Here is a 12343-nt window from a genome sequence, read left to right as displayed (position 1 = left end):
CCAGTAAATTTTTGTTTGGTTGTTTGAACCAGTGAAATAAAAACTGTAGGGTGAACAATCCAGAATAAATCATAGCAATTTTCTCTCAAAATACGATTCCCATGCCAGAGCTCAAGATGAGCTTCAAGGACGTAAGCGTTTTGTTGAGGATCACACCCAGTGCTTTCACTCTTTTGTCAAGTGTTAATTAATATTTTTATTTTTTTTATTTTCTTACTGGGCCCCTCCTAATAAATTTTACTCTCCGACGGGGCCTACCAATTCATTTTATTTATGTACTCATAATGTAATTATTATGTTTTTAATGTAAAAGTAAATTGAATTGAAATTAACAGGTGGTGATTATGTTCTTTTGATTGATAGGTGATGTTTCTCAATGAATTAGAAGAGATTCTCGATGTGATTGAACCACTGGAGTTCCAGAAAGTGATGACGCCTCTATTCCAGCAGCTAGCTAACTGCGTTTCAAGCCCACATTTCCAGGTAAAGAGATGAAGTACTGGCTGTGTGACTGGAGGGTGCAAAGGACTGCTCGGAAATTTACTCTTATTGGTTGATTACGTAGTAAATTAAGCAGTTGTGTAATGTAAGGTTTTGAAATTAGGTCAAGCATTTGTCGAGCACTGGTGCCAAAATTGCATTCAAAGGATATTTGATACTGTAGAAAAATGAAAAAAGATATTTGTGAAGTGTCAAAGATTGTAAGAATATGACCAAATTTTGCTGGATATCACACATTTACATGTATAGGCTATTGGGACTTCACGTGGTCCTAACACGTTCCAAAGTGAACATAAACTGATTAGAAAAATCCATGAAAATATTTTTTAATCCTGAGTTCAGACTTGTAGTGTCCAGCACAGAAAGAAAGAAATTTAATGAGAATTAAATTGCAGCAAGTTTGGAAGATGGTTGTGTTCTACACTATAAGGTAGAATAAAGGTTTTATTTGAGACATTCTGTGAACTCATATAAAAAAAGATATTCACACGCAAAACCATTATCATAGGTTTGATTTATTGTCTGTTTGATGCATGTCACTCTCATCATTCCGATCTTGTCGCACGTTTTGAGGTGATGTAAGTTGTTGATGAAAGAAACTTGACCAGAGCAAATTGTGTGTTTGTCCTTCAGGTTGCAGAACGTGCATTGTATTATTGGAACAACGAGTACATAATGAGCTTAATAAGCGACAACGACGAGACGATACTGCCCATCATGTTTCCAGCATTGTACAAGAACTCCAAGGCACACTGGAACAAGTCAGTCAAAGTTTTCTTCTTTCTTTTTTTCTTCCCTTTCCTAATTCGTTGGATGGGAATTCACTAAATTATTATCAACTTTTATGGAGATCCTATGTTTCCAGGATTGTAAAGAGCTCTTGTCTTCAGGTTGCAGAACATGTATTGTATTATTGGAACGAGTACATAATGAGCGAAATAAGTGACAGCGACTAAGGTATTCATTATTTTCCAGGATTGTTCTAACGGTTAAATGTTTGTGATATCATTTGTTTGGAGCCAGAAGGGTGTCAACTCTGTAAACTGACGAGTTAATGCCCTTCTGGCTCCAAACGGATGATATCATTTATTCCAAAAGATGTACACACATTAGCTGTACGTTGAAAAAAAATTAAGATATTGGTGTTGGAGTCGAAAGGCAGCCCACTTAGCACTACCAGAAATCCATACTAGCGGAAAAGGCTAGCATAAATAACCAATAAACAAGACCAGTATGCAGAAAGAAGGGGTTAGGAGTGTGGATTAATGTGGTTGTTCGTGATGTTGTTGTATGGTTAGTCTTGTAACAGGTTAGGTATGTTAAAGACTCTGCATACTGGCCTTGTTTGCTCACTGCATCTACAGGTTCATGTAGCACCATCCAGTTATATACCCTGCCATGTGTGATGTACACATTATTTATGGTTACTAAATTGAAATCTTTACCAATATCTGTCGAACGTACCCGATAAAAATTAGGAATTTCTTTAAGCAACCAAACATTTTTATATACTTTTTTCATACAAGTATCCAGCAAAAGAGAGGAATCCAAGGTCCATATCTGTAATTTTAAGGCCAAAACTAGGAATCTTTGCTTAAAAATTGGATTGGGTTGAAGCTTGTAGGTACAGGGCATGGGTGAATTTGTTTAAAACATGAATAAACATTTACTAGCAAGGTTAATGAATATTAATCAGTGATGACCCTAGGTTTCTGTAAATGTCAGTTTAGATTCTTTACATGTCCACCCAGGAATGTGCTTTAATTTATGCATGCTTCCTCCCCCAGTGAAAAGCTGTTTATTCAACTTGATACTTCAAAAGTCATTATGCGGATTACAGACATTAGTTATTTTTATGTAGGCAGGCATCTGACAGCCTTAAGTAACCATTGTAGTAGAGGCATTCATAACAATTGAATACATTCTAGACTGGTCTTTGTCCCCATTGAACAGTTATGTACTATTGGATACACCTGTTACATACAATACAGATTGCAATTATTCCTTTCCTAATACGAATAGACTCTGCAATGCACTGACTGAAAGGTGTTTTTCCTAATCAATGCACCCAAAGTGTATTTCGTTTGAATTGACCAGTTCATAAATATATAGAAATTTTATATTTTGAGAATTGTCTGTCATGAATTTTGGGGGGTATTTTTCTTGCTATTCTAACACATGCATATCCATGACTAAATTGTCCTTCAAACTTTTCAAATAAATGATGACTTGTGTTTGTATTCTCTGACCAGAACCATCAATGGCCTGATCTACAATGCACTGAAGCTCTTCATGGAAATCAATCAGAAGCGCTTTGATGACTGCATGCAGAAATACAAAGACGAAAGACAACAGTGAGTGTTTAGCTGTATTCGTATACCATGAGTGCTAGGAGGGAGAGGGGAGGGGGGGGGGGGGGGGGGGGGTTGTTCTTTTGGTTCTCAACAGATAAATTTCAAAGATTACATGATTGGATCAAGAGAGCAATGCCACATGGGTTCTTATAATACATGTATGGTCTTTTGACTCAGAATGTTGTAAGTTATTAACTATGCATGAGAAGATCAGTTTCCTGTTTGGAGCCACGATGGCGTTAACTCTAAGTATACAAGTCAAAGACAAAATAAGTGTCACAAACAACTTTTGGAAGCGTCTTTAGATTTCCTTTACTAGACATGTGTATATATGAAAGTCCTAGATTATCATTATCGATGCATGTGAATTAGTAGAACTATTAATGTGTCTTGATGGCTTTTTTGTGGGTGCTATTTCCAATCATCTAAGGGTGTGAATTTTCATTTGGATCAAAACATTCAGTCCTTTACAGAAGAGAGATCACATTGTCGTCTCTATTCACACGGTGATGACCTTTCCTTCTCTTCGGAATAGGCATACATGTTCCTGTTAATTGATCAACAACTCTTTCAGATAAAAGCAATGTTATAAAGGAGTGCTCTAATTTTGTTTATACACCTCTTGTTTCATTTTATCTGTCTCCTTTTCTTTCTGTTTCTCTCTCATTACAGGGAGAAAGATAAGCTACTGAAGATGGATGAGATATGGAATAAACTAGAATACAAAGCAAGATCAAATCCTTTGGTAGGTATTCATATAAGTAGTTGATTTACCAGTGTAATTCACATGTCATGTTTATTGTGTAGATTTGACGGAAGCTTGAAATTTGGTTTGGGTTTGAATTTGTCTTTGATTGTCTTTAATTTTTTTTTAAACCAAATGCATAAATAGACCAATGTTGTCAATTTGTTGTTGATCAGATAGGAAATTATTTATTGAAGCAATTCGAGTAGTATTGATGCAGAGGTTAGTTTTACACAATGACTTTAATTTTTAATTTGGTTATTGGATCCTCAAACCAGTACACCAGCCTACGTAGACAAAAATGGAGATTGAGACAATTTTGTATCTTAGTTATTTTTCACTTGAAAAGAAGATCAAGGAGCTCCATGCCATTTTAGTAAAGAGAATCTTTTTCTCATCCAATATATCTGTTGTTTAGAAGTAGCATATATTTCATAAATGAAGAAAACTGCTTCATACCATAGCAAAATTGAGTAGGAAAGAACACACATGATTTTGTGCCTCATGTCTATAATTACTCAATTTAATCATGTGCAAATTATTGAATTTATTATATAAGAAAAAAAAGTGAACATTCTACTAATTAATATTTGTCTTTCCATCCCCCTGGCTTGTCCAAAATTCTTGTCTTGTCCTGTCTTTAAACCGGTAGTTCACAGAGACCTTGCAGTGTATATGTACCAATATGGGTTTTGATGTCCGTAGATCGATGTATTCTGTACCATACTAGCTGTCCTATGTGTGTAGACCTTATTTGTTGTTTTAAAATAAAATTTGAAATACTGCAGCAGGATAGTGCCTAAATGGTAACTTAAAATTGTACCCAGGACATATTTTCCAGGAAAGCTGATTGGTCCATCAATTGTCAGCAATGTAATGTAATGTAATGTAATGATTGGTTAGGTATCCACAGTAACTTTGGTCCTGCCATGAATTTTTGGCTGAAATAGAGAAATAAGTTCTTACTGAATGTAGCACCCATCTTGTATGTTTGAATGTCATCAGTGACTCCTTGCTATCTTGTTCATGCATGAAAGAAATACCAACGTTGAAGTCGACTTATGTGTTCGGTGCATATAAACGGAGTACAAAATATCCCCCCTTTTGTGGCTTCTGGCAGGATTTGTTTAACCCTTACTGTACTGGGCTATTTTGAGCACCCACTGACTGGGGGGGGCCTGGGAGGCCCCCCCCTATGATCTCGGCCGTCGATTGTCCGATGAACACGAAAATTTGCACGTTTGTAGATATTTACGTAAGGAACAAGATGGTATAATTAGTTTTTTCCGAATATGCAAATTTTTGTCGTTAGCCTAATTAATTATGCAAAAATGCTAATTTTATGCATTTTACAGAAAACGTTTCAAACTCCACTTTTTGAATGTTGAAACTCATTATTCATATGAAACTTCTTTTTTAACTCAAAAAAGTTAATTTAATGTAATTAATAATGATAATTTATGCAAATTTTGATTCCATTTTTTTTTTTGTTTTTTTTTTTGATGACATGCGCATACTAATTGTTATGTAACGCCTTACAGGTATATCCGATTTCGACGAAAATGGTATCAAAATGTGCGTGAGACTTGAGGGAAAAAAGTCATGAAACGACAATTCAAAATTCCAAGCGGTTGCGGCGCAAACTCCGAAAATGTCGAGGGGGGGGCCTCCCAGGCCCCCCCCCAGTACAGTAAGGGTTAAACGGGGTCAAAATTGAGTAAGATATGGCCTTGTAGTATCCGGGGGGGATAGTTGGGAATAGTTTAGGAGGACCAAAGTCACTTTGCATATTTATATATGCATATAGAGCATTTCTGATGTTTGGTAGGAATTTGCCTGGTCCCCCCCCCCCCCCCCCCACCCTTGTTATGTACTAGATATCTGCTCCAAGGGTGTTTGCTCTAACAAAAACCCTGCTAGTTGCAATGCCCCTCTCAAAATGACATATCCTATGACCTTTGTAGCCATATTTTTAAAACTGACTGTTCAAACTGACCAGTCCGTAATGCTGAAAATAATTGAAGCCTGCATATAAATGAGTGATTTCATTCCCTCAAGAATATTTTATTCAGATCCCTATTGAAGGCAAATAGATCTTTTTATCTACATTTTAAAGCCTGTCTCCACTAGTTTGTCCAGGGGATATTTAGCAAGGTCACTGAAGGTGGTTATCTCATCAAATCACCCTCAATTTAACATAAGAAAAAGAGGATCATGGGGGACCAACAGGCACCGATTAGGCATTGTTTTCGATATAGAGGGAGCAAGTGGGCTTTAAAATAGATCAAAATAATATTATAATTAGATTGTAACTCTAATTGTCACTAAAATGTGTAATGGTATTTGGAAATCATCCTGGAACAGCTTTTTCCTTCTCCTTTAGCTTCATGTTTAGAGTTAGCCTTATCATCTAACATCCCTTCATTTATCTCTTGTTATCAAATCAAATACATATATCTCTTTGAAGGTATTGCTAAACAGAAATATAGAGTAGAGAAAAATATACATATGTAGAAAAGATAGTGCACTATGTTTACTGTAATGCACTGGTAGAATTCTGTTGTACAAGTTGTTTAATTGGGTACTTATTTTCATTTATTAGTTTATTCTTACAGTCCTCTTTTTTATTTAGCGAAAAAACAAAAACACACCAGATAATTATCTTAGAATTTATGTTTAATAGCTGGTATATTAAGAGAGCTTTCTAGCTTGACCCCCGGGTAGCCCAAACCCCCTGCATACCCTGCTTCCAAATCCGTGGACAGTATGTAATTAGGAGCTTGCCTGTTTCTTGTCTCGCCTAGTTTACCAATGTTGGTTTAACTGGACGCAATAGTGAGGCTGGCAGTATTAACAGCCCTGACATGGAGATGGACTCTGAGGCCGAACTCAAAGAACACATTAAGAATGAGGTTAGTGCTCATTGGAAGAAAAAGAAGAAAAAAAGACATTTCAAAGCAATTATTCTAGCTTATTTATGCATATTTCGGCCTCTCATGTATGTTAATATCCTTTCTTGTAACCACTTTGTATCAGAAAATACATGCAAGGTACCCTTATGCAATCTGTGTATTGTTTAACCTGGTTTACATCTGTTTTGCAGATTTCTAAAGCATTCCATTTCATAAAAATTACCATTTTACCAAGAAGGGGGAAGGGGGGGGGGCAGGGTGGGGTGGATGATGATCAGAAGATTTGTAGATATTTTCCCTTCTGTAAACCCCTTTCATTTGTTCATGAAAAGTACACTACTAGATGTTTAACATTAATTTTACTAATCATTGCAGTGTTTCTAAAACATACTTATATCATTGACATTTACTCCATTTGTTGATAAGAGCATGCACTCTAGGAATCTGATGTTTTTTTGGCAGAAAATGTTTTTATTATGCCCAAGGCGGTGCTAGAGACATTTTTTGGGGGGTTGTCCGTCCATCCATTCTGCTTGTCCGTCCACTGTACGAGGCTCAAACTTGTCCATCTGATTATATTTTGGGTTAGGAGGTCAACTTCTGAAATTTCAGCTATATGCCTCGTTATCGGTGATATTGGTGATAACATGTATTACCGTAGGAAAATGATCTTATCAGATTTTGGGTTGATAGGTCAATTTCTGAACTATGAGCTTCAAACATGTTGACAGTATTACTATAGGATAGGAAGATGATCTAATTAAATTTTGGGGTTAGCAGGTCAAGATCATAGTTGTATAAAGTCGACATACGATTATAGGCTTTTTGTTTTCGTTGTGATATGTCACAAATAATTCCACCCACTAAATTTAGGGCGGAAACATATAGGAGACACAGTGGCATTTGTTGTTATCTATGTTGAGATTTTGTGAGCATTTCATTTTAGCGATCATCCTTGGGTTTTTTTTTTTTTAGGGGGGCTGGTTAGTTGGGCCGCTTGTGCAGTTCATGTTTTGAGGAAACCTTTTTTTTCCCAGTCCAACTGGGACATTCATTTATAGTGTTGCAGTTTGCTTTTTTTAAGAAGGGGGGAGGGGTACTTTAATTTACTGAGCTGATTTGAACCTTTTTGTTTCCCAAAGAGTTTGTGTTGGACTTCCTTCTAAAACTCATCTGTATAGTCAGTGTGTGTGAAACGTGCTTCATATCACAGATTTCATGTTGCTTTTCATCGCTGGCTTGTCCGTCTAAATCCAAATATTTCTGTTTATTCTCTCCCAGATCTGCTCCCACTCACAATAGAACACGTCACTGGGTCTTGGAATTCATATTTGATTTGCTTGTGATTGTAGAATTTAGGATAGTCTAAACTTCAGGCAGAAATTATACCCTCATTACTGAAAATGAGATAATGGAGACTGGAATAAATAGACCGACCCCCCCCCCCCCCCAACAACAACCCTGCCTGCAATAGAAAATATGATTACAATAAAACTATTAAAAATATTCGGATTCACATTAGTGTAGAGTCCCATACACCTATTTATGTGTGTAGTGCATGCATGAGATAATTAAGTAATATTGACTGCTTTCTGGGCAATACGACATATATCGCCCGAACCGTAGGTGAGGGTGATATATGACAAGTCGTATTGCCCAGAATTAGGCAGTCAATATTACTATTATTAACCACATCAGACATCTAGAGCAAACAAGAAACTCTTACTATCCTATACTCAATTATGTAGGCTACACAAGGTTTCCTAGCATTAGAAGTTGCAAAAACATTGTCAAACCAGCACTGTTCATCCAGTGTTTGACAGATTTTCGATACACTGCAAACAGTTTGCCTAGGGTGTGATTGTTACGTCACAATGGAGTTCGCGCAAAGTGCGCATTTTCTTATACGCGATGCGCGATGTAAATTACAGTAGCTGATGCGCGATGTAAATTACAACTGGATCTACATTATTGCTCACTAGTTTAACACGCATTTTGCCATTGACTTTTCAGAGCGGGCTAAAATATTTGTCCATTGGTTTACTGTATAACCTATATTGCCCGCCAAATTACACACAAATCCCATTGACTGTTCTGAGCGGGCTAAAATATTTGTTCATTGGTTTACTGTATAACCTATATTGCCCGCCAAATCACACACAAAATCCCATTGACTTTTCTGAGCGGACTAACTTATTGTAATTTTGTTGACTTATCCATCAAACCCTGAGGGCAATAACATTTAAAAGTTGCCCTGCTCAGATGTCTGATACGGTTAATAATATCTATTATTATCTGTATAAGGCTTCCAAGTGGTACAATAAATCAGTATCTTTAGCCAGTACCAGATGACAGATCAATATTGTTTTCGTATTGCTCTGTCATTCAGGAACTTCAACTGATGATACAATATTGCTTGATTTTCAAGTCAAATTTTTTTTTGTCAGCTATAGATAATAATATTGTATGGCTTTGTTTTCCTGTTATACTAAATAAAAAATTGCTCTCGCCATCCAATATTATACATGTATAATTATTTTGCTGATACTAAAACATCCTATTATACATTCAATGTTAATGTGCTGCATAGTTAACCTTTTTTTCCAATTTCTTAGACTTGTCAGTTGCCCTGATATTCAGATATGACAAAAATGCTTGAAAACAAATTCTTACCAAACACCCATTTCTATGTGTACTATTGTGTAGTGCATGAGATCTTCAATAGTAGGATTGACTCAATATCTGTTCATTTTGCTGATTCCAAAACGTCTAGGAATCCTTCGTTATTAAAGTTCCTGCATGATTAACCTTTTTTTTTATCTTCCAGATATTGTCTTTCACATTATCATAGCATGACCAGTTCTAAACCTTAACTTCAAAACTCAGGGCAACAATCTGTAATTGCCACTGATCCAACCATTGATTTTATTGCTTTTTCTTTGTTTTAAATGCTTTTCCCTAGAAGCTTATTATCTGCAGACTCATCTTCATGTTATCTCACTGCCTCTATTCATTAATATTTTTGTTGCCAAAATATGAATTGCCAACATTTTGAATTATTTGCATGGTAGTGATTTTTGTAAGCTTATTTTTCTTTGTGTACATGGAGACTAATGTCTAGAAGTAAGTCTTGTCTGTGTTTCAAAACAAACAACTATGAATAAGGAAAAGTGTATGAGTAGAATAGGGTTAATAATAAAACAAAATATTATATTTAATTTTGTGTTCTCAAGGATAAGGATTTCATGTTATAATGGGAATACATTTTATCTCTCTCCTCTCCCTGCTTACCCTCTTAAATCCTACATCTCTCACCCTCTTGTGTCCCCCTTCCTCTGTTGTACTCCTCCCCTCTTTCTTACTCACTCCTCCTTCTCTTTCCCATCCTCTCTCCAATCCTTTACTTCTCTTCCTCCATCTCCTTGTTCAACCCACCCACCACAGGCTGCTGAAGGAGTACCTGGAGGTAGAAAGGAATCCAAGCCCTTGCTGAGGCGGAAATCTGAGCTTCCAAGGGACGCCTTCACCATCAAGGCCATCGGCACCCACAAACGGCACGAGGAGTTCCTCGTTGCATCGCCAGAGACCAATAGTTGAGTCCTACTCCAAGATGCCCTTGTACTTGGGCCTTCTTTTGTTTGCTATCAATTCAAAATCCTTTTTTGGAAAAATTTATCAGAGTATTACCCCCTATCCCCTTTTTTTTTCTCTGAACTAAAAATATAACTGCATTGTGTATGAACGCATTTCTACAGCCTCTTCGTAACCTATTCTCTCGGTAATCTCCAGAAGACGTTTGTTAAAAACACTACTCCACATTTCCGTTTTACTTTCTCTAATGCATTCCTGTCTCAAGAACTTCTTGCTGTTTCTTTGCATCACCCCCCCCCCTTGCATTGTTGAAAATATGTGATTACTTATTACAGATCCTGGTAGCTCCCTTACGGCCCCCTATTCTGTACCCTGCGTTCATCCAGTGCCATTAATTCTTGTCCTCTTTGGGGCTCTGTCCATTTGATAAAAAAAAGGAGTTTTTACAAAGTACATTTTGTAAATAATCAAAGAAAATATACTTGTCTTTGAATTGTAAGACAAATATAGCAATGTTGTTCATCGGCTCAATTAAGAAGCCAGCTCGTGACGATCATGTTTATCAATTCCTACATCGGGATGATTGTAGGGCTAATGTGTATATGGAATCCTATTTTTGTAGTGCTGAATTCATTGACTGATTTGTGCTGTTTGGACAGCTTATTTTTTGTTTTTAAAAAGTGTACACTTCTACCGTGTAGTTATTTTCTGGGTAAAATAAGTACATAGTGTCTTTGTGTGAGGCATTATGAACATGTTGTATTTCACTGCTTAATTGGGTTGTTTCGTTTCTGGAAAGAGTAATTTTGACTGCTTTTGCAGCTTACACACTGCGCATTTGCTTTCTGTCTACCAATAAAATGTAGTTTAATGAATAAAAAGTCCCTTAAAGAAAAGGGTCAACAATTTGTAAGCAGATTGTTGATTCTATTTGGCGAATCTTATTGCCTTTTACCGATGTAGTGCTTTATTTATCTACCTGAATTTGTTGATAATTGTTTGCAAATTGCCTAAGATGTTATCTTCTCTTTCCAAAGACATTCACCATTATGATAGCAGAGAAGGAGAGTTGGAAAAGCCTACTCTAGTAGTAGCCTAGGGTTCTGAGTGTTGCTATTCAATTTTTTTTGTTTAGATGTTAATGTAGACTGGATATGATACAGTATATGCTTACTGACTGGCATAGGTATATATTTGATAATACCAAATGTAGAGCACTTGTTTAATTCATTGGTTTGCTTTAACAACAACCCGAAATAGGTTGTGGGTATTATATAACCTAATTTTATTGGATGTGGTAGACAAATTGTGGTCTCTTGTTGACATGTATAAAGAAAGGAAACATTTATGTACACTGTATGGATGGTGAGTTTGTGTTACAAAGTGCCTACTTATGTCCCTGCTCTAGATCAGTGTATAACCCTGTGGTAGTTATACACGCCTTGTATGTCTCGGTGCACAATCTCTATATGTCTCTTCTCAGATTCTCTGAACTTCCTACTAAAATTGTGATGATTATACATTGCCATTTATTTGTTATCAAAGAAATAATATGTCATAAACATGACTTTCCAACAAGATAAAACTGCTCTGAAATTATTAAGTAGAGCCCCCAGGAGCATATGACACCACCCCCCCCCCCCCCCAAAAAAAAAGAAGGTGTGGTACAATTACATGTACAATGCATTAGTGGGCATTTATTGTTTCAGTCAGCTTTTACTTCAACTAGAGATTATAAGTATTTTGTTGGGATTAGAATTATTCACATGAAGACAGCCAGAAGGTGCTAACATATATATCATTTTACATAGATATAATATTCTTCTGGTTTTTGGCATACGATATGCTTTTATTAGTATATCTCTGGTACACTATGCACTATTCAGGGTCAATTTGGTTGTTTTTATATTTGAGTTGGTGCACCAAATCAGTGTTTGTTGATTTGATAAATGTGTTGTTTAAATACCATACACCAAATACAAATTTCTTTTGTATTAAAAATCATAGTTTATGCAATGTTACATTATAAAATTAGAGATCACAAGAGACAAAAACACATGCACAGTAGCTGGAGTAAAGCAATCGTATGCAAAAAGGCCAAGTTATGGGGTATTACAGTGATTTTATATTTATATTATTTAGAAGACAACATGTGAGTGTAGAACTGTAAATCCATGTGATATATCAGGTTTGAGTTAAAATAGTGTTTTCTAAACAAGTAGTAGCGTTAATTCAAATCG

At 36.1% G+C, this 12343-nt stretch overlaps 1 protein-coding gene across 3 annotated transcripts in view; it reads left to right on the top strand.

Moving 5' to 3' along the window:
- Nucleotides 1-12300, top strand: part of LOC577346 (serine/threonine-protein phosphatase 2A 56 kDa regulatory subunit delta isoform) — a 46232-nt gene extending 33932 nt beyond the window's left edge. For 2 of the 3 annotated variants that reach the window (XM_775327.5, XM_011670321.2), the window contains 6 exons: nucleotides 364-483; nucleotides 1135-1262; nucleotides 2754-2855; nucleotides 3528-3600; nucleotides 6405-6512; nucleotides 9957-12300. In XM_775327.5, coding sequence (XP_780420.1) covers nucleotides 364-483; nucleotides 1135-1262; nucleotides 2754-2855; nucleotides 3528-3600; nucleotides 6405-6512; nucleotides 9957-10109 — 684 coding nt within the window. In that variant the 3' untranslated portion in view covers nucleotides 10110-12300. The remainder of the gene's footprint in view (nucleotides 1-363; nucleotides 484-1134; nucleotides 1263-2753; nucleotides 2856-3527; nucleotides 3601-6404; nucleotides 6513-9956) is intronic. The other variant, XM_796932.5, reaches the window with a different exon arrangement.
- Nucleotides 12301-12343: the final 43 nt, after the last annotated feature.

Source organism: Strongylocentrotus purpuratus, unplaced genomic scaffold (genome assembly GCF_000002235.5).
Source record: "Strongylocentrotus purpuratus isolate Spur 01 unplaced genomic scaffold, Spur_5.0 spur5_scaffold_5, whole genome shotgun sequence".
NCBI lineage: Eukaryota > Metazoa > Echinodermata > Echinoidea > Camarodonta > Strongylocentrotidae > Strongylocentrotus > Strongylocentrotus purpuratus.
The sequence above is the reverse complement of the archived record's forward strand: the minus strand, read 5'-3'. Positions and strand labels throughout refer to the sequence as shown.